The sequence below is a fragment of the Chrysoperla carnea genome, chromosome 2, assembly GCF_905475395.1.
Source record: "Chrysoperla carnea chromosome 2, inChrCarn1.1, whole genome shotgun sequence".
NCBI classification, from domain to species: domain Eukaryota; kingdom Metazoa; phylum Arthropoda; class Insecta; order Neuroptera; family Chrysopidae; genus Chrysoperla; species Chrysoperla carnea.
Window position 1 is genome coordinate 89,481,558 of NC_058338.1, and position 21,959 is coordinate 89,503,516.

At 31.8% G+C, this 21,959-nt stretch overlaps 2 protein-coding genes across 4 annotated transcripts in view; one reads left to right on the top strand and one right to left on the bottom strand.

Annotated features, from left to right (window-relative positions):
* Nucleotides 1-7,493: 7,493 nt before the first annotated feature.
* LOC123293029 (gastrula zinc finger protein XlCGF57.1-like) lies at nucleotides 7,494-9,484 on the bottom strand (the record flags this gene model as incomplete). Its single annotated transcript, XM_044873745.1, has 2 exons — nucleotides 9,424-9,484; nucleotides 7,494-9,364 (listed from the first exon to the last, which is right to left on the bottom strand). Coding segments are annotated over exons 1-2 (1,878 nt in total), but the record flags the coding sequence as incomplete, so codon positions are not given.
* A 6,313-nt stretch (nucleotides 9,485-15,797) lies between these two features.
* The window catches only part of LOC123293927 (E3 ubiquitin-protein ligase SIAH1B-like), a 145,168-nt gene continuing 139,006 nt past the window's right edge, over nucleotides 15,798-21,959 (top strand). For all 3 annotated transcript variants that reach the window (XM_044874924.1, XM_044874925.1, XM_044874926.1), the window contains exons 1-2: nucleotides 15,798-15,925; nucleotides 17,346-17,402. The gene's annotated coding sequence lies outside the window, so the exon portion shown is untranslated. The remainder of the gene's footprint in view (nucleotides 15,926-17,345; nucleotides 17,403-21,959) is intronic.

Below are 21,959 nucleotides of genomic sequence, written 5' to 3' on the forward strand. Positions count from 1 at the left end.
AATATATTTTGAAATGTCAAAAAGTGGGGGGAAAGTAATACATTACACATATAGGGAGCAAAATTACGAAACGTCTCAGATCTCATGTTCATTGTCATGAAATCTGAAATATTATTTTTTTGCACCCGTGGTGTGTATACTATTTTTCTGGTCGACCGAGGCGGAAAGCGGCAATTTCGTTTAGCACACGAGACGAAAGTTGACACTTTCCACCCGGAGGAGAGAATAAATTATTTGACATGCTGTTAATTTTTAATGTTTGTTATTTTGTTTGTTTGTTATTTTTGAATCAAATGCAATGGAATGGTTTCAGCCATTATTTACAACTGCATATACTAATTTTGTTGATACGAGATCAAAAAGAAATAGGGAAAGATTTGAACCAATTTAAAAACAGTAATCATAGTACCATTGAATGAAAATATTTTTCCTTGAAATAGTTTGACAATTTTCAAATGGATCGGCTGAAACAAGATCAGTAATTTATATCAGTAAACTTGACAATAGACCTATTCATTTACAAAAAAGATATTTCTTTTCTTTACTAGAATAATTTTTTGACAACTGTCCGAAACAATATCAAATCGATGAAAAGGCCTATTTTTCAATGGATCGGCTAAAACGAGATCAGTAATAACAAATAAATAAGGATTTGAACCAATTTAAAAATGTTTGAAAACAGTAACCATGACAAAAACCAGTAACCATAGTAATCATGGAGGTTATAAAGAAGGAGAACGATCGCTATAGAAAATATTGTCCCCAAATTATGGACAAAATAAGTGTAGCGCTGGGATCGCTAAGTTGTCACATTAAAAGTGGGCTGTTGTGCGCTAATTTCAAATGATCTATCAACGTTTAATATACGTGTATATAATATCATTCAAAGGAAAAAAATAGAAGCAAATAAAGAAATTATTATTATTATTTACTAATGAATAAATTATAAATTATCTTTTCTACTTTATAAATTTATCTATACTACTTTATAAATTTGAATGGTATTAACTTCATCTACTTGTACTCATAAACAGCTAACTTCCCAGATACTACTTACCGACGACAGCGCGGCTGGTGGCTGAAAAATGAACTATAAATTTTACAAACTTTCAGGCACAGGCGCGCTAATGCATTAGCGCGTAGCGATCGTTCTCCTTCTTTATAGCCTCCGTGATACTAGGAAACCGAGGAATGAAACTTCACTTTTCCCGAAATCACTCTTAGCGATGTTAATTGAAATTTTGTGCTCGTTTAGACGTTGGAATAATGCGTCGAGATGCTCCATGTGTTGTTCTTCGTTATCGCTGGCGACCAGGAAGTCGTCGATATAAGTAAAGACGAAATTTAAGCCGCGTAAACATTCATGTATATAACGCTGAAAGGATTGTCCAGCGTTGCGGAGTCCGAATGGCATAACGGTGAACTCAAACAAACCGAAGGGTGTCGTAATAGCTGTTTTCGGAACATCGTCGGAATTGACGGGAATATTATGATATGCTCTGACGAGGTCTATTTTTGAAAATATGGTTTTGCCGTGTAGGAAGTTCGTAAAATCGTAAATATGTGGGATTGGATATCGATCGGGTATTGTTTTGGCATTCAATGCTCGGTAGTCGCCGGTAGTTCTCCAAGTTCCATCCTTTTTCTGGACCATATGGAGTGCGCTAGCCCATTGACTTTTTGAAGGGCGACATATTCCCAGTTCCATCATCGTTTGGAATTTTTTTTGTGCCATTTTTAACTTGTCAGGGGCAAGACGTCTGGGTCTAGTCGTAACAGGTGTGCCACGGGTGTCGATGAAGTGAAAAACGCTTTCGCTTACTGCGCGATTCGCGAAATTTGCCGGTTTAGTTATGCTGGGATATTTTTGCAGAAGAACTGCATATCGATGGTTGCGATCAATAGTTGAAATGGCTGAGGTGATGGCCCGAGTTTGGCTGCGTAGTTTTGTGTTCAAAGCTGTTGTTGAATCGACAAGTCTACGATTTTTGATGTCGACCATGAGATTGTGGAAGGAGAGAAAGTCAGCACCGATGATTAGAGCGTCGACGTTTGCAACTGTAAAAGTCCATTTAAATGTTCGGCGAAGACCCAAATCCATCTGTAAGGTCTGTTCGCCGTATGTGTTGATTGTTGTTCCATTTGCTGTGTATAGCTTGAATTCGGCTGGAGCATTGTAGACTTTGTTTTTGGCTGGTAGCACGCTGATGTCTGCTCCTGTGTCAATCAGGAAATTGTAAGCGGTTGATCGATCGAAAATAAATAGGCGACGTTGAGGTTTGAGGCCTGGGTCACTGGTCGCCTCTAGTGACTGGCTTTCTCGTTTTCGATTGCTGTACTTGACCCGTAAAGCAACATGGTGATTGGCATTTTCGGGCTTTTCTTCTGAAAGGTCTGTGGTAGTAGCATAACCGGTTTAACCGTCGAATCTTAGCTGTCAACTCGTGTATTTGCTGTCGACGTCGTAAATCGCCTGTGACCTCTGAGCTGCTTGTAATTGACTGGTGCGGCGTCGAGTAGTTTGTCCGCCATTTCGGCGATCTTATTTAGGCTGTCTGAGCTGATGGATAGAATTTGTTTAGCTGAACTTGGAAGTCTGTTGAGGAACATTGGTTTGAGGAATTCGTCGCTGATGTTGGCATCTACTAGGGCACGCATTCGTCGTAGGAGTACCGTGGGTTTTTGATCACCCAGCTCCAGTTCAGTAAGAAGCGTTCTCACTCGTTTGTTGTCTGAATCCGAAAACTCATTGATCAATCTTTGCTTGAGGGTTTCGTACTTGTTTGTCAGTGGTTCGTTGTCGAAAAAATCCTGTATGCGCTCGAAAACCGATCCGTCGATGGCGGCGACGATGTAGTTGAACTTGGTCAAGTCGGTTGTAACGCCGGCCGTGAAAAAAGTTGCCTCTACTTGCCTGAACCAGATTTTGAGGTTTTTGTCCCAAAACATTGGAATTTTGACGGAAGTTTTGGTCAGGACGTTCGGTTCTGTTTCGTTATGTTGTGGTAAATTTGCTGACGCATTATTTAACTCAGCCTGATTGTTTTCGTCGTCAGGCATTGTTGTCGTTATTCGATTCGGATTGTTGCAGCTTTAATTGTTGCGCTTGTAGTAGTCGGGGTCACCAATTTGTAGTGAACAATTTATATCACAAAAAAAAACTATTTGTTTTATTGACGTTTAAAAAATTTCACTACAATAATTGATCCACAAGAGCTTGCACTATTTTTGATTGTTAACTTGATTAAAATGAACTTATTTATTGTACTGACTAAAAGCGTTGCCTGCTCTGCTTTATATAGTATGTTGTATCGAAAGAAAAGAGATGCTAGAAATATCTGGAATAAATGTAAAATCGCTGATTTGAAAACAATCGAACATATATATAAAAAGGATGAATATATGTTCTCGAATAAAGTAAAGCAGGCCGTTTATGTGTGTGACAGAAACAACCATAATATCGAGACATTCAAAGAAAGTTCTAGAGTATGGTTGACTAACCATAGCGAAAAAGTAATTAAGAAAGATATGAATACAAAGTGTATTCATAGTCGAAGGTTGTTGCTGTTACCACAGTTGTCCTACATGGACAGCCAATATAACAGCCTAACCTGACCTAAATAAAGAAAGATTAACAAAAAAACACATGCATAATATATGTAACGTAATTTAAAGTATAAACAATAGTCACCTGTATATACATACTATATAATGTTTCTAACCTAATTTGCGCTCTGACGGGTAAGCAGTGTTTTTACGAGAAAATGTTTCAAACAAGAGTTATTTATTTTATGATAAGAAACATTTTTTACATTAAAACATTTTTTCTCTTTTCGTTTTTGAGTTATCATGTTTACAGACAGACGGACGGATAACCGGAAATGGATTTTATGAACACGTATAGCAAAATTTTGTTTGTAGCATCAATATTTTTAAGCGTTACAAACTTGGGACTAAACTTAATATACCTTGATACATTTATATACATGGTATACAAAAAATTAACTAAACTTATTGAGTAAGATATTAACAGGAAATGTTTGTCACCCTCGACTTCCCCTCGCGCGACAAGGATCATGAGATCTCAGACATTCTATACTTTTGCTCGCTAGATGTGTAATATACTATTAATTCCCTTTAATACCAATAATTAATTTATTGAAATTATTAAGAAATTTTGATGAGTGTAACTGGCACATTGATATGCTTAATTATAATACAGGGAGTTTCCCTCACCCAACAGGCTTTTGGCGATTCGCCCTCCCTCGTACCTGGTCCATGCCTTTAATTGTTGGTTTTTCAGATTATCTTCTAATCTGTTAAGACCTTCTTGGTATGGCATCCTCATTACCGTTCCAGCCAGAGTGTCCGGGGATCCAGGTAATATTGACTTTATTGTTCCTCGCCAGGTTGTTTAGACTGTTTCTAGTCTCCTTGACGAGTTGCGATGACACTGTACAGTTTGATAGCGCTTTGAGTGCTGCTTGACTGTCTGTGCAGATGCTAATCACATCATCCCTCAAGTTGGCCAATTGGAGGTAGTCAGCACATCTCATGATGGCTACCAGCTCCGCCTGGAATACAGTATTGTAACTGTCCAACTTGATGGATGTGTCATTAGCCCTTCTTGGGCCGCAGAACCCTGCGCCAACAACCTCTGCGGTTTTGAAGCCGTCTGTTAACCAAATTTGGCCATGTTTTGGTCCTCCGCTGACCTTCCAGTCCTCTCTCGTTGGAAGGCATATCTTGTAGAGTTGCTCCTCCATCGGTAGGGTTCTGATTTTGTCCTGTGGTTCGTTTTTAAGAGCCAACAGTTTACCTTTGAAAAGTTTGGACAGGTCACTATTCCATCTTCTCAATTGTCCTATACAGTGTAGTCTGTATGCAGACCTCATTGCTGTACTTTTGATGGTCAGAGAAAGCTGTGGTACATCCAACAGAGCTCTAAGGGCAGCTGTCGGAGTGCTTTTCCTGACTCCACAGATACTTCTCAGAAAGAGAGCCTGGATTCTCTCCAGCTGTCTTTCGGCAGTTGTCTGTTCTATTTTACTCCACCAGACCAAGGCAGAATAACCGAGCCTGGAAATTATGATAGCCGTGTAAATCCACATTAGCTGCTCTGGTCCCAGTCTCCATCTTAGGCCGACGCTTCTTTCCAACCTTTGGTATGAAGGCAACCTTAGTCCTCTTCCACTCTCTTGGTGTGAAGCCTAGCACGATGCAGCCTCTAAGCAGGCCCGTCAATTTCCCGAGGAAGACTTCCAGGCCTTTCTGCAGAAGCACCGGATATATTCCATCAGGTCCTGGTGCTTTAAAGGCTTCGAAAGAATTCACCGCTCTTTTAACCAGTTCTGGTTTTACAATTTTCGCTGCCAGCGACCAATTTTTCCTTCTACTCCGATTCGGTAACTCAGCTTCAGCTGGGATCCCAAATTCGATGTCCGGGAAGTTTCTCTCTATTAGGAGTTGTAAGGTTTCCTGTGCTGAGGAGGTGTATGTACCATCACTTTTTTTCAGAAACCTTAACCCCTCGGTTTTATTCCCGGCGAGAACTTTTGACAGCTTCGCTACGTCCGACATAGATTTCGTGTTGGTACAAAAATCTCTCCAAGAGTCCCTCTGGTTTTTCCTCAAAAGGTCTCTGTAGACTTTTTGACTAGCTTTATAGGTCGACCAAGCTCTCTCGGTCTTCGCTTTTTTTGCCCTGTTAAAAAGCTTTCTCACCCCTCTCTTCAGGTGTTCTAACTCCTTGCTCCATTTCAGATGGTGACCTTGCGTCCCACCTTTTTCAAAGGACAGTTTTCTTCGTATGAAGCCTGGATTGCATCTCTGAGCACACGGTCCGTGTTTTCAAGATCCTCCGGCGTTCCATACCTACCCTGAAAGTCCGTTAGCAGGGATTTAAGATCCTCTACGTAGCCTATCCAGTTAGTCTGTCTGGGATTTCTTCTCCATTCAGTTTCTTTCAAGATCTCCGTTAATTGGGCCCTAATGAGCCGGTGATCTGATAGCGATGGTTCCTCAGAAACTTCAATTTCTGATTCTGCTCCTCACATTCCTGTTGCAAAGTGTGAGGTCTAAAACTTCTTGTCTTACCGCTGTGACGAAGGTCGGTTCCGACCCTCTGTTCAGGAAATCCAAGTTTTCTTCTGTAAGGTATTCCAGAAGATCGAGCCCTCTCCCATTATTGTCTGTGCTGCCCCACGCCTCGCAGTGCGAGTTGGCGTCACATCCAATAATGAGGTCAATGTTGCTCTCTCTGCAATGCCTGAATCAAAACATATTTGAAGTTAATAATTTTTCAAAAATGCAATATTAACTAACCTGTGTAACGCATCTTATACGAAGATGCCTCGTTTTAGGGTGACAGATCGTTCTCAACGAGGGCACATAGGACTCTTGGCCTAAGTGCTAGGGACCCACTTGCGTGTCCCTCTCTTTTGTTTTATTAATCTCTGCTCTAATAGATGTTATACGCTATCTGCTGCAGTGCACAATTGACGCACACTCTTGCACCACCGACTTTCTAGAGTTCCATTTGAAGCCATACAGCCTGAACTTGGCAGTAACGTGCCTTTCGTTTCTATTCGTGATGTGTAAATACTTAGATCTTTGTTGATAGTGGTTGAGCCTGCTAAATAGGCTTAAACTGTCTTTGGATTTGACGTCATTGATTAACTCGGTCAAAGAAACTAATCTAATCGATTTTTTAGCTTGAAGATTTCCGGTCTCACTGCTCAAGTTAGATAATCGTAACTCATGTAGTTTCCTAGAAAAGTAATCGTTCCAGTTTTCACCCTTACACAGCCTTTTACAATATTTTTTACCCTGTTTGACCCTAATGTCAATTTAGAGCTCTCCGCACACACAAATATTCAACTGGTTTAACTCCCATTTCTAGATCTACCGCTGAATTGGATATAGATTTAGCGACCAACAGTATTTCTTTATAAAAAAAAATATACCCAATAATATTGACAGTTTGAAAATTATGTTCTGAATTGAAAAAAAATTTTATTTATTAGAATTTGAAGATATTTTCAACACGATTAAACTTATCAAAGCATTTTCGATAACGTGAAGATTTTTTCTCATCTTCTTGAAGAAAGTGTCAACTTTCTGCCCACAGTGCAAAATAAAGTTTTCGCTTTCCGCCAACATTTTTTTCACCCTAGGCTTCACCTCATGCAACAATGAACATGAGATCTGAGACATTCCTTACTTTTGCTCCCTAGGTGTGTAATGTACTATTTTTCACACTCTGAACTTTGTCGCCCCTGTAAAATTTGCCACCCTGGCACTAGCCCCCATTGTCCCTAGTATAAATACAGAGCGACCTCTACCAACAACGATATCAACCGCCATCGTCAAAAAGTTATAGAATACGGGTACGCTGGGGGTAAGTAAACGATATTCTAAAAGAAAGACTTTTTTTAATTTCAATAAATAAATATTTATTTGTTTATTAAAATAACAATATTTTTATGTTTATGATCTTTTAATTCATTTTGATTGGTAATAATTAGATCACAATCTTCACATACGTATGGAGGTGTTGGTGGTCTTAATTGTACAAGTCTTTGTTTTACTAAACTCTTCTTAAACTGAAATGTTTTATTATGACCATCACACGGGGCTGGTTTTTCTGTAGTATGTATTTTTAGTTTATGTTTAATTAAATGGTGTTCTGAGTTAAATTTTCTTTCACATTCGTCACATGAGAATGATTCTTTCCCAGTAGTATGTAATCGTTTATGTCGAACTAAATTCTGTTTTATGTTAAATTTTTTCTCACAAACATCACAGGAGAATGGTTTTTCTCCAGTATGAATTCGTTCATGTGCAACTAAAACGCATTGGTGTTTAAATTTTTTTTCACAAATATAACATGAAAATGGTTTTGCCCCAGTATGTGTTCGTTTATGTCGAATTAAAAGTTGTGAGTGAACAAATTTTTTATCACAAACATCACACGAGAATATCTCTTCTCCAGTATGTGATCGTTTATGTAGAACTAACTGGTGTTTTTGGATAAATTTTTTATTACAAATATCACAACCGAATGGTTTTTCTCCAGTATGTGTTCGTTTATGTCCAACTAAATGGTGTTTTTGGATAAATTTTTTATTACAAATATCACAACCAAATGGTTTTTCTCCAGTATGTGATCGTTTATGTAGAACTAATTGGTGTTTTTGGATAAATTTTTTATTACAAATATCACAACTAAATGATTTTTCTCCAGTATGTAATCGTTTATGTACAACTAAATGGTCTTTTCTATTAAATTTGTTTTCACAAACATCACAAGAAAATGGTTTTTCTCCAGTATGTCTTCGTTTATGTAGAACTAAATTGTGTTTTAGGTTAAATTTTTTATCACAAACATCACACGAAAATATCTCTTCTCCAGTATGTGATCGTTTATGTAGAACTAACTGGTGTTTTTGGATAAATTTTTTATTACAAATATCACAACCGAATGGTTTTTCTCCAGTATGTGTTCGTTTATGTAGAACTAAATGGTGTTTTTGGATAAATTTTTTATTACAAATATCACAACCAAATGGTTTTTCTCCAGTATGTGATCGTTTATGTAGAACTAATTGGTGTTTTTGGATAAATTTTTTATTACAAATATCACAACTAAATGATTTTTCTCCAGTATGTAATCGTTTATGTACAACTAAATTGTCTTTTCTATTAAATTTGTTTTCACAAACATCACAAGAAAATGGTTTTTCTCCAGTATGTCTTCGTTTATGTAGAACTAAATGGTGTTTTTGGATAAATTTTTTATTACAAATATCACAACCAAATGGTTTTTCTCCAGTATGCGTTCGTTTATGTAGAACTAAATGGTGTTTTTGGATAAATTTTTTATTACAAATATCACAACCAAATGGTTTTTCTCCAGTATGTGTTCGTTTATGTCCAACTAAATGGTGTTTTAGGATAAATTTTTTATTACAAATATCACAACCAAATGGTTTTTCTCCAGTATGTGTTCGTTTATGAACAGTTAAATAATGTTGTTGCTTAAACTTTTTATCACACACATCACATGAATACAATTTATGTTTGAGTAATTTTTCATGGTTACGTAATTCAATTTCAGTTGTAAAAATTTTATCACAAAAATAATTTTCCTTTAACAATTCATGATAATTTAAATCAGTTTCAGCTTCTTCAAATATTGCATCATAGCTTTCATCTTTTAAAATTAATTCTGAATGTAACTTATTATCACTAATATTGTCACATATTTCATTATTTTTCGAATCCACTTCATATAATAATTCGTCATTAACCTCTTCTTTGATTTCTAATTTTAAACAGAATTCTTCATTTTTCACATTTTCACCTATATTTTGTTTATATTATTATTTAAATAAATATTATAAATAAATAAAAAGCACTTACCGTCCATTCTTTTATTAATTGTGTTCGTAATGTTTGAACATAGAATATATAACCTAACGGATGTTTGAACAAAAAGGGCCGAATAGATAAAATTTTGGGCCGAATCCACGGATCTAGTAATTATAGTACGGATCATGAAGGTTATAAAGAAGGAGAAAGATCGCTATGTACTAAAGCATTAGCGCAACTGTCCCTGAAAAAATGTAGATTTTATAGTTCATTTTCAGCCACCAGCCGCGCTGTCATCAAGAAGTAGTATATTAACGCACATACAGCCCGCATTTAATGATACAACTTAGCGATCCCAGCGCCTCACTTATTTTTTCAAAATATTGGGGACAATATTTTCTATTGCGATCGTTCTCCTGCTTTATAACCTTCATGGTACGGATGTAGTATAAAGTCCTACTTTAGACAAAGGGGTGTATCACTCAGGGGGGAATCAATGTGCCTATTTTTGATTGGCTGCGTCTCTCATTTGCGGGGAATTCAAATAGAACGATAATATTTCGTGTGTTTTAGATTTTAATATTTCTATATCCATGGTTTTAGCAAAGAATACAGATACATACTAGAACAAACTATAATATATTTAGCGTGGAATATTAATAAAATTTATTGAATCATATATCAAAAAATTGCTCTCTAAATGCTCCATCAGATTCCAAAATTGCTCCAATTATTAAATTATCAATTAATTAAATATTTGCAATTAAAAATACAAAATTTTATTTTCCAATATCTCAGTAAATTGATAGTTTTTCCTAACGTTTTTGCTATCAATAAATTGCTCCCGTTTATTTCTTTCGAGATATGACAATAACGATTTATAAATATCTATTATTTTTGCATAATTAATTAAAATTAATAATTGCAATTCAAACAGGTATGTGATGACGTCATTCACAAGGGGAATGTCATAAACTGGGGGGAGCGGGAAGGGAAAAAATAAATGTCGTGAATGGTGTTACATAAAAATAAAAAAGATTGCACTATCAATTTGAATTTTCCTTGTTTTATTTCAATTTAAAATCCTATACCTCTAAATTAATCACCCTTATGTATTTTTAAAAAATTTTATCCAATCATTATCCTTAAATTATTGATAAAAAGTCCCGAATTTGGTTACTCGGAAATCTCGTTAATGGTTTATTGAAATATTTTTATTTAAATAGAATTCCTTAAAAAATATATATATATTTTTTAAGGAATTCTATTTAAACTAAAACATATAAGAGTATAGATATTCTAACACTGGGTAATTGAGTTCGTAAAATCTTTGGCGATGGTTCCAAATCATTGATTTGTATCCATCTATCATATATTGAATGGGTATATGCAATATAATGCCCCAAACCGTTAGGTATTATGGACGGACTGGACTCAATTACCCCAGATAAAATATATGTTTTATTCACTAAATTTAAATTTTTAGGGATATCGCGCAACTTACTTTTCAGTAACGGCTGTTTGTTGATTTGAGAAAAAAAAATTTTTTTCGTAAAAATGATTTACGTCCAAACATAAATAAGAGGAAAGCGTTACTGTTCGTCCCACCATTCGTCGTGCTTGACAGTTTTTACAATAAAAACTTGTTTTTTCTATTTCATTTAAGATACTTCTTTCTAAACTATCGAAGCCATAATTCCAAACTAATGTGGCATTCACATTTAAAATTGACATTCGCGTTTTTTTCATTTATTGACTCATGGCCAAGCATAAGCCCCTCACACAGCCTTGAAATGTCTTCTCGGCAGTCAATGCGGTTATTTATTTCTGGGTACATATTGCGTAAAATTTGCAGTCTTTTTTCGTAAAACTTAAAATTCGCGCCATTTTCTGCATACAAAATTACAGTTGAAAAATATTCTGATTCGCTAATTTTAAGTTTTACGAAATCTCTAAAATTTACATATTAATTATATAGCTGGAGCAACTTTGGAATCTGAAAGAGTATTTACGGAGCAATTTTTTGATATTTTCCGCTGATACATATGATTGTTTATTTTCTTTTAATATTTAATTAAATAAAACAAATATTATAACCATAGATAATAACTACAATCTATCGTAATATATTTTCATGTTTCCCCCCATTCCCCTTGTGTATGTAAAATTTTGAATTTTGAATTTAAAATATTTAATTACATATTAATTATATAACTGGAGCAACTTTGGAATCTGAAAGAGTATTCACGGAGCAATTTTTTGATACATATGATTGTTTATTTTCTCACTTATTTTTTCAAATATTGGGGACAATATTTTCTATTGCGATCGTTCTCCTTCTTTATAACCTTCATGGCCTCCATGATAGTAATACTGAATAATAGGAATCTTTTTTGAATTGGCTTGAGTCTTCAATCGCAAAAACCTATTGCCATCTCATGGTATAAATTCTAACTACATTCGGAACTGTTTATTACATGAAACCTTCATGGTTACCACACAATAGGATTCGGATGAAAAATTTTTTTGGCAACGAAAAGAATACTTGAATTCAAGCTCCGTATACTTAGCAGATAAAATTGTTATTTTTCACTCAAACTATTTCCATTCATTTGGGAATCGTTTGGGAGGATTTGGGAATATAATTTTAGAATTTGGGAATTATTAGTTTTCCTGTAATTAATAATTCTTTTTTCAGCGTATAGTTAGCAGGTAGGAAATTAAATCCACTTAATTTTTATGTTATTCGAAAGGAAATCATTTGGGAATTACGATAAACACGGTTTCAGAGTTTGGGAATGTATAATTAATTAATTACACCTATTTTTTAGTTGATTGATAGGTTATGTTAATTAACCGTACACCTGAACCATTAATTGTTATATAGCAGTATAGCGCCAATATTCAAATATTACTGAATAATTTATTTTATAATTTATGTAAATGTTAAGTTTTATTTTGCCTTAAAACTGTTCTTATTCAATTGGAAATCGTTTGGGAAGATTAAGGAATATATTTTTATTATTTAGGACTGATTAGTTTTCATTTAATTAATTAGTTCTTCAAAGCGTATACTTAGAAGGTAAAAAATTAAATTTTCACCATTTGTACGTTATTTGATAATAATTTACATGGAGACTAATCTAATTAATTTGGGAATCACATTAAACACGGTTTCATTATTTGGGAAAGTATAATTAATTTATTAATTACATTTATTTTTTAGATGATTTTTTGTGGTTATATTAATGGCGGCAATATTCAAATGTTACTTCATTTACAATAATTTTGTTTTTTAATTTGTAGTCTAAGATCCCAATTAGGATCGTCCTTCACCCATCTGTTTACCGAATGACAGTTATTTTTTATGAAATATAAAATGTTAACAAATATCCCTGCAATGGGTTGCCTAGAAAAATGTGGTCAAGACTACTTTTAGTGAAAATATCAAGAGTAAAATTTTTTGAAATTTTTCAGACTTGCATATCTAACGAATATTGATCTACTCGAAAGTAGGCTATAAATAATATTCAGCAGCTATGCTGTCTGCCTCTTTTCGTTCACTATTTTCGCATTTATACAAGTTGTGAATAGTAATTACGTTCATCTGTTAATTCATTGCCTCACATATATAAATAAAGATAATTTTATTGCAAATACGGTGCTATATGATTGTCCACAAAATATCAGTCACAAAATAAAATTTACAAGCTTTCCAAGTTTTGATATTTTTATTAAAAGTTGTCTGGACCATATTTTTTAAGGCAACCCACAACAGGGATATTTGTAAATATTTTACATTTCATAAAAAATAACTTTCATTCGGTAAACAGATGGGTGAAGGTCGACCTTATTTCGGATCTTGAACTATTATGTAAATGTTTATTTGACATTAAAACTATTTTTATTTAATCGGGAAATTTTCAAAGATCCAAATATATATATTAATATATATTTTTTATTTAATCGTTTGTAAAGGTTTGTTTGAAATGTTTTGGGAGTGATTAATGTCAAAATATTCAATGGATATTTTCTATATGATCATTTGTATCATTTTTTATGTAGGTGCAGATTAATGCTTTATGCGAAACTACTTTCAAATTTTTCTTATTTTTATTAAAGATTAATAATTCGTCCAATAAAAGAATTGTTAATTAGGAAGTGTGAAGTGTGGATAGGATGTGGATAGGAAGGAAAATTATTGATAGTCTAACTGTTTATTCTAATAAAGATAAATAAATTGATCATGAAATAAAAACTGCATTTGTATTGATAAAATTGTAAATAAAATATTTATTCTCTTATAGTAGATACAGGTACAAGCTAGCGTAGGAGGTATTTGAAATGTATTTAATTTGGTTTTCTTTTTGTACTATATAATTTCACATATTTGGTTGAGTTGGTTTGAGCATTTTACAGAGTTTTTAGCTTGAAAATAAGTTGAATCGAGGAAAATGCTTCAAACGAAAAATGATATATTCAAAGGTACACATCTTATACGGGTATTCAATTCGATCAAGTTTTCGGGTTCAATAAAAAATTCAGTCTGATCCATAACTTACAAACAATAGCCGAGCACTTACTTTTTTTTTTTGTAAATAACCGAATAGTTGAGACATAGTTTTAATTTTTTTGCGTGTTTCTTCATTCCAATTTGAACAAAAAATGGTTTTTATGGAAAAATAAACCACTTTCATTGGATTTATTGGAAAATATTTTTCGAAGAGTGTCTTGATGACGTAGAAACAATTATAAGTTATAATTATTTTGGGTAAAACTTTTCAGTCCGTTTTTTCGTTAACTATACTGTTTTCGGCAAATGTTTCGAACAAAAATGTTACATTTTTAACCATAAAAACTTTCTAATTTAAAGTGTTTCTCTATCTGTTCCCAATTACGGAGTAGATTGAGCTTTTCATTGAACTTGAAATCTTAGGTCAAGTTTATAAATATCTGCGTAAGATGTGCGCATATTCACCCAAAATGTTTTGTTTGAAGCTTTTTTTATCGATAACAGTTATTTATCGAGTTTCAAGTATATGCTATAAACTCTTTATATGAAGCAGGGATCAGGCGTACTTGAGTTTGCGAAATTATATCAATTAAAAACGGGAATGCATTAAACACCATATATTATCTATGCCAATATAGTGATAATATATCGTATTTTCAAATGAAGTAACATTTGTATATTGCCGCCATTAATATAACCACAAAAAATCAACTAAAAAATAAATGTAATTAATAAATTAATTATACTTTCCCAAATAATGAAACCGTGTTTAATGTGATTCCCAAATTAATTAGATTAGTCTCCATGTAAACAATTATCAAATAACGTAAAAATGGTGAAAATTTAATTTTTTACCTTCTAAGTATACGCTTTGAAAAACTAATTAATTACATGAAAACTAATCAGTCCTAAATAATTAAAATATATTCCTAAATCTTCCCAAACGATTCCCAGTTGAATAAGAATAGTTTTAATGAAAAATAAAACTTAACATTTACATAAATTAAAAAAACAAAATTATTGTCAATGAAGTAGCATTTGAATATTGCCGCCATTAATATAACCACAAAAAATCAACTAAAAAATAAATGTAATTAATTAAATAATTTTAGTGTCCCAAATGATGAAACCGTGTTTAATGTGATTTCCAAATTAATTAGATTAGTCTCCATTTAAACTATTATCAAATAACGTAAAAATGGTGAAAATTTAATTTTTTACCTTCTAAGTATACGCTTTGAAGAACTAATTAATTACATGAAAACTAATCAGTCCTAAATAATAAAAATATATTCCTAAATCTTCCCTAACGATTTCCAATTGAATAAGAACAGTTTTAAGGCAAAATAAAACTTAACATTTACATAAATTATTCAGTAATATTTGAATATTGGCGCCATACTGCTATATAACAATTAATGCTTCAGATGTACGGTTAATTAACATAACCTATCAATCAACTAAAAAATAGGTGTAATTAATTAATTATACATCCCCAAACTCTGAAACCGTGTTTATCGTAATTCCCAAATGATTTCCTTTCGAATAACATAAAAATTAAGTGGATTTAATTTCCTACCTGCTAACTATACGCTGGAAAAAGAATCATTAATTACAGGAAAACTAATAATTCCCAAATTCTAAAATTATATTCCCAAATCCTCCCAAACGATTCCCAAATGAATGGAAATAGTTTGAGTGAAAAATAACAATTTTATCTGCTAACTATACGGAGCTTTGAATTCACTTTAAATATAAAATTAAATGAGATAATTTATTATTTTTGGAGTAAGGACGAAAGGTGAATTTTCTGAGGAGAAAAACTGTTTTATGTGATCATTATGAGATGGCAGTATAAACCAACCCAATAGCTAGCGACCTCCTTTTGTAAATGTAAAACATAATAATGTAATTAAATTCGCCATTGTAATTGTCACATTACTAAATAAAAAAATAAAACTAAAATTTTTGAAATATATCTTTGTAATTTGTGTGTTTTGATATTGTTTGATAATTGTTTCAAATTAAATAAATATACAGGTTTGTGTTATAATTTATTGTATACAAGTTTCAATTCATTTTTAGCATAACTACTTCATAAGTATCCTTTTATTGGTTATTTCAAACGATTTATTTTACTTAATTTTGTAATTCAAATGAAATTTAAATAATAAATTAAATGTATGTAAGCTATTAAATAATCGCCTTTCGAAAAAAAAAACAAAAGCTACCTATAAGCATAGATCCCCAAATTTTGTTTTTTGGAACTGTTGTAATCAATAGGTCAATTAACATGGGTTTGTTTTGAAAATGAAAACAATTAGGAGTAAACTCAATAACTTAATTTTTTGTTTATAAACTAGTACATTACGTCTTTGAATTTACCTAGGTAGTACCCTGTACGACAACTCGATGTGATTATCAAATCATAACATACGAACTGTCAAAATTCGATGTTAATTACACCTTTTAATTTTTGATAATTGAAGAATAATAATTTAAGATGATAATTGTCACGAGAGAAATTATTGCTGAAGACTTGGTAAATAAATGAATGCCAGAAAAACAAAAGAATTTCTTTTTGAAATTTTGTTATAAAATGATTTCTGGCTAAAACAACACATCTAGATTTTAATTCATTGAACAAACAGATTCAGATTAGAGCGATTATTTGAATCGAAAGAAAGTTGTTCTAAGCATTCTTGTTACTCAGTGAATTTAATCTCTTCAGTAAATTTAAGTTTAAGTGTTCTGTTTTCACTTGTAATTAGATAAACCGAGACTTTTCAAAATGTGTACAACTTCCTGTTTTGGATAATCAATAACCTATTTTAATCTTGATAGATTCGGGGAATCTTGATAAATTCGGGGTCAATAACCTATTTTAATCTTGATAGATTCAATTTGATTATACTATAAATATTTTTTTGGCCAACTCATTTTGGTATTTCGATACCGTAAAAATGAAAATGATAGCAAAGATTTGAAATTTTATTTATCAATTAATCATCCTTTTATACGTCCTTTGTTAAAAAATACATTTCGATTCTCTGTACGATTTAGGAGAAATTAACTATAAAAGTCAGAGTTTTTACCAAAAAAAGGTTTTTCATTTTTATGTACAGTTCTTAATCTTGGTATGATTTTAAAGCTTAAAACTTGAGGAATATTGATAAAAGTTTGTTATGTAAATGGTAAAACATTTTTAAAAGCACTTATTGACTAAAAAACCAACATTTATTACGGCTTCTTCATTTACCATCATGTAAAAAGGGATGTTTTTAATAATTAATTTATCGTAAAACGTTCAAAGCATCGACTTGAAATTTATACAGAAGGTGTCTCAATAATTGACACACAAAATTTCCGTTTTTTGGTAACACTTTCGTTTTGGTATCAAAACGGCTAAAAGATTTATAATGAATAAATTAAATTTAATAATAATTGTTTTTTGTTTTAGTTCATCGACATTTTCAACACTTATAAATAAAACGTTGTACTTTGTATCTTGAAACTGGTAAGTTTTATCTTGCTTTTGGATAAACATTATAATATCAACAATAGTTTTGGATTTTAATCAGCAATTGGAATTCATTAATAACAAAATGATTGAATATTTTGGATGAAATTTGTTTAAAACATTGTGTTTTGATTTGTAATTAAGAATGACTACGTCTTGCGTTATCTTTAATTTTATAAAGATACTAAAAGTAAAGGTAGCGTAGTGATTCATCATAAATGTAAAAAAGTGTAGTTTAAGATTCGTTTATTTACATAATTTTCAAAATATTGCCTTTATTTCATAAATAAGATAAACTGTGCCTGTGAGTACGATTATAAAAAAATATGATTGGGGCATCGTTTAAGTTTCAAACAAAATGCGTAATACTGCCCACAGACATGCTCATCTTAATTTGAATAAAATCGAATTTGGTATAGTTTGAACTTTATTGTTTGCTTTAGTTTAATTATTTATTTATTATATTTTTTGAAAAAAAGCAAATACATTCCAACGCTTTTTTATTTCGGAAAATAAAATGTATTTAAATGCGATTCTCTATTTAATTTTCTGAGAACAAGGGATTATCATTGATTATTTTTACTGGCCTATTTTAATTATAATCATTGTTTGGAGTATTAGAAATTTTACTTTGCACTTGAAACTGTGAAAAAGTACATCTTTAAAATGACTAATTTTTTTTGGAAATGGTTCCATTAACCAATTAAATTAGATTAAATTGTCAAACTTAATATCTGTAACTAGTTACCAGTACGTTACGACCTTTGCGGAAACAGTCAAAATGAAGACTTACCTTCTCAATGATTGCTCAGTTCTTGAGTTTTTAACAAATATATGATTTTAAATAAAAATCATCTAATATGATTTTTAAATGAAGAATAAATCTACCGTAGCTCTCACGGGTAGACCGATTTGAGTTGAATGCAGATATTTTTGAAGTGAAACTTTTTATGGGACACTAGCGTTTTTGTTTGAAAGCTAATTTGATAAAAAGTTGATTTTGTTCTTAGCTATGTTTCAAGAAAATAAGAGGAGGAATGTTTTTTTTTTTTTAATTTTGCAAACTTCACTTGTTATGGCGTTACGTTTAAATCAGGCTCAGTTATAAATACTGGAAGCAGGGTTGTAATTAAATTTAGAATATTTATTTAGAAAAGAGTGAAATACTTTGATAATATCAGCTAATTAGAGTACTCGAATACACTTAAAGTTTCTGCTCGTGAATTGTCGAGAAATTCTTTCGAGATAAAAAAAAAAACTCAACGCCTCGAGAAATAGATAACAGGTAGTTAAAAGAAACATCCATATAATACGTGACGAGTCTAAGGGTATTGCAAAAATAATTTTAGTTATTTAGGTCTACTGGGCAACGAACGCATACTCTTGCAAAATGTACAAAGCTGTAATGACTATTCAGCCAACATCGACGAAGAATGAGCTTGTTTTCTCGTTATCAGGAAACATTGTCACTAAAATAAGAAACCACTTGTATATCTGAAACCCTAATTAATGCTCTTGTATTTATGAAAGTCTAGTTTATAAGAAAAACGCTTTGAATTAAAATTTAATTTCTTTGTTGATTATTTTGCGGGTTACTTGTTTAATGTTAGTTAGCCAACTATGTTCAAATTAAAAACATAGTATTGAAAGTTCATTATGATTTTTTTAATCGAAAGACTGTGATGTTATTAACATCACAGGCATTTTTAGTTTAAGTTGGTGGCAAAATGTTTCATTTATTTGTTAAAGAAGTTTTTATAGTTATCTAAATATGTACTAGTAATTTTGTTGATTTAATTTTGCTAATTATTTTTTATTTAAGGTAGTACTTACGGTAATAGACTTTGCATTCCGAATTTAATGAAACTTGGCATAGTTGTCCATTATTATATCATAATTAACCAGTTAAATTTTTAGGCGACTTCAGAGAACTGAAAATCTGAACGTCCAGTTTTGTGAAATAAAATAAAATCTGTGATTTCCCATAAGGATCAATGTTAAAATTTCTTTAAAATATCTGTTTTTCAATTCTCTGAAGGGCCCTAAAAATTGGTTAATTATGATATAATAATGGACAAATATGCCAAGTTTCATTAAATTCTGAATACAGAGTCTATTACCGATAGTACTACCTTAATTGTTCACTGTCGTACATTTAGGAACGGGTAGGAATCTAATTATTATAAAAAAGTTAGGTATTACTCAACTCTTTACTTTTTATGTATAGACCAGCCGAATATAGTTTGTTTTTTTATTAATTTGAAAATTTCTCGAGATACTCGATAAACTCGAGAAATCCTAGTATAGAATTATTGTGTCTCGAGAAATAAAAAAGGTCGAGAAACCAGAAACCTTAAATACACTGTACCAATTAGTAGCATGTGCCTACTGGAAGTCTCCCAATAACAGAAGGAAAAATCGAGCAATCTTTACTCTTCAGGTGATAGTGTACGACCACGTCAAAACCTTGAGTATCAATCATTTTCCAGCTATCTATGTGGACATTTAATTATTTTTGAAAACCGGAAAGATGTATACTTATACCAACTTCTCTTTGGGGGTAGTTCTCCAAGGAATCATTTTTTCAATCTGTAATTTCAAAAATTGTATGTTAAGTTTTAAATGCTATTGATCTCTTGGCTAATATTGTCGACTGTAAACGTATGTGAATATATTTAGCAATATCAGTTTTTAAACATAAATTTTTCTAAAATAATTATTTTCGACACACCTTGCATAATTTTAATTTGGATTTGATTGTCAATAAAACTATTGTCCCTATGATGAAGATCCGTTAGAGTATTTATTTATTTAAATGACAAATGTCATTCCACTATGCATACATAGCGTATGTTGAGTTAAAGTGCGTCGAACAGGAACCACGGTATTCGCACATTCATCATCATGGGTTTTCTAACATATCGGATCACAGATTCACTATATGATACATTTTTATTGAATACAGAGCTGTACTAAATTTATTTTTTACTTGGAAAATCACTTTAATTTCAACATAAACCAATTCATATTGGAGAGAAATCTTTTTCATGTGAAATTTATGATAAAACTGGTAGAAGCAGTTTAATTCAACCTAAATAAACTCATAGTGGAGAAAAACCTTTTCCATGTGAATTTTGTGACAAAACATTTAATACATAATTTTATCATGGGTACTTACAAGGATATTTTCTTGTTTCTAAGCTCAACTGCACAAATATCCTTGTTTCTAGCAAAGAAACTTTTTTAATACCAAAGAATCAATAGTAGACAAGTCATCTAATTGAGACACTTTTCAAAAAATGGTGTAATACCCTATTAAATATTTTACTGTTAATAGAGTCTACGCATCTTAATTATAAAATGTATCTAATTATAAAAATGTATTTAAATTTTACATTTTGAAATTTCGCGCATAATTTAACGAAAACACTCAATGCAGTGGACGCCATATTGCTCTGGGGTTTGGCGTCAGTTTGCTGTGTAAACAATCGCACTGATATTTTGGAAGATCATCTTTTATAATTTAAAGTATTTAGTTTACACAGCCGTATGACGTAATAATAATAACATGGTGGCTTCTATTTCAGGAATTTTAACATTTTCCTATTGCTTTTTGTCTAAACTATCTCAAGAATATATTTTTATATTTTTTTTCATGTATAGTAAAATACTCTATTTTACACCGTAACAATGAAATTAATTATTATTTAAAAGATCCATAAAAGAAACTATAATACACCACTGTATTTCTTTTTAAATAATACTGTATACTTAAATACAAAGTGGGTCATTTTAAAATTTAAAGGGACCTAAAAACAATTTGTCTTAAAATTGTTTTTATCTGGAGAATGGTTGATTTATAATTTTATTTACATTGTACGGTCAAGAGTAGGAGTTGAATTAGTTCAGAAGCTACGCTGAGCTACGTCAAGGGAGAGTGACAATGAAGTCAATGTAAGTAAAGAAAGTTAGCCACTTTTACACACAAAGTAATAAGAGTATCATTCTTCTCACTTCCTCAGTGGATATAGTATATGCTATAAACAAACAAACAAATACATAGTATATGTAACATATAAATTTAAAGTATATACAATACCTGTATAGTGTATACATACTATTTAATGTTTCTAACATAATTTGCGCCCTGGTAGGTAAACAGTGATGTTTACGAAAAAATCTTTCAAATAAAAGTTGTTAATTTTTTGATAAGGAATTTTTTATTTCTAACGGTTTACAGGATGTTGCATATTTACGTACTAGACCTCCTTTTTTACGTCCTAAGCACGCTTAAAAATTAAAACTTCGCGTCTCTTTTCGTTTTTAAGTTATCGTGTCCACAGATAGACTGGCGGACAGACCGACAGGCGGACTAACAACCGGAAATGGACTAATTAGATGATTTTATGAACACCAATACCAAAATTTTGTTCGTAGCATCAATATTTTTAAGCGTTAAAAGTTTTGGACTAAACTTAGTATACCTTAATATATTATATATATATACATGGAATAAAAAGGGTGTTTTTTAGTTTTTTAAAACTATAATTTAAC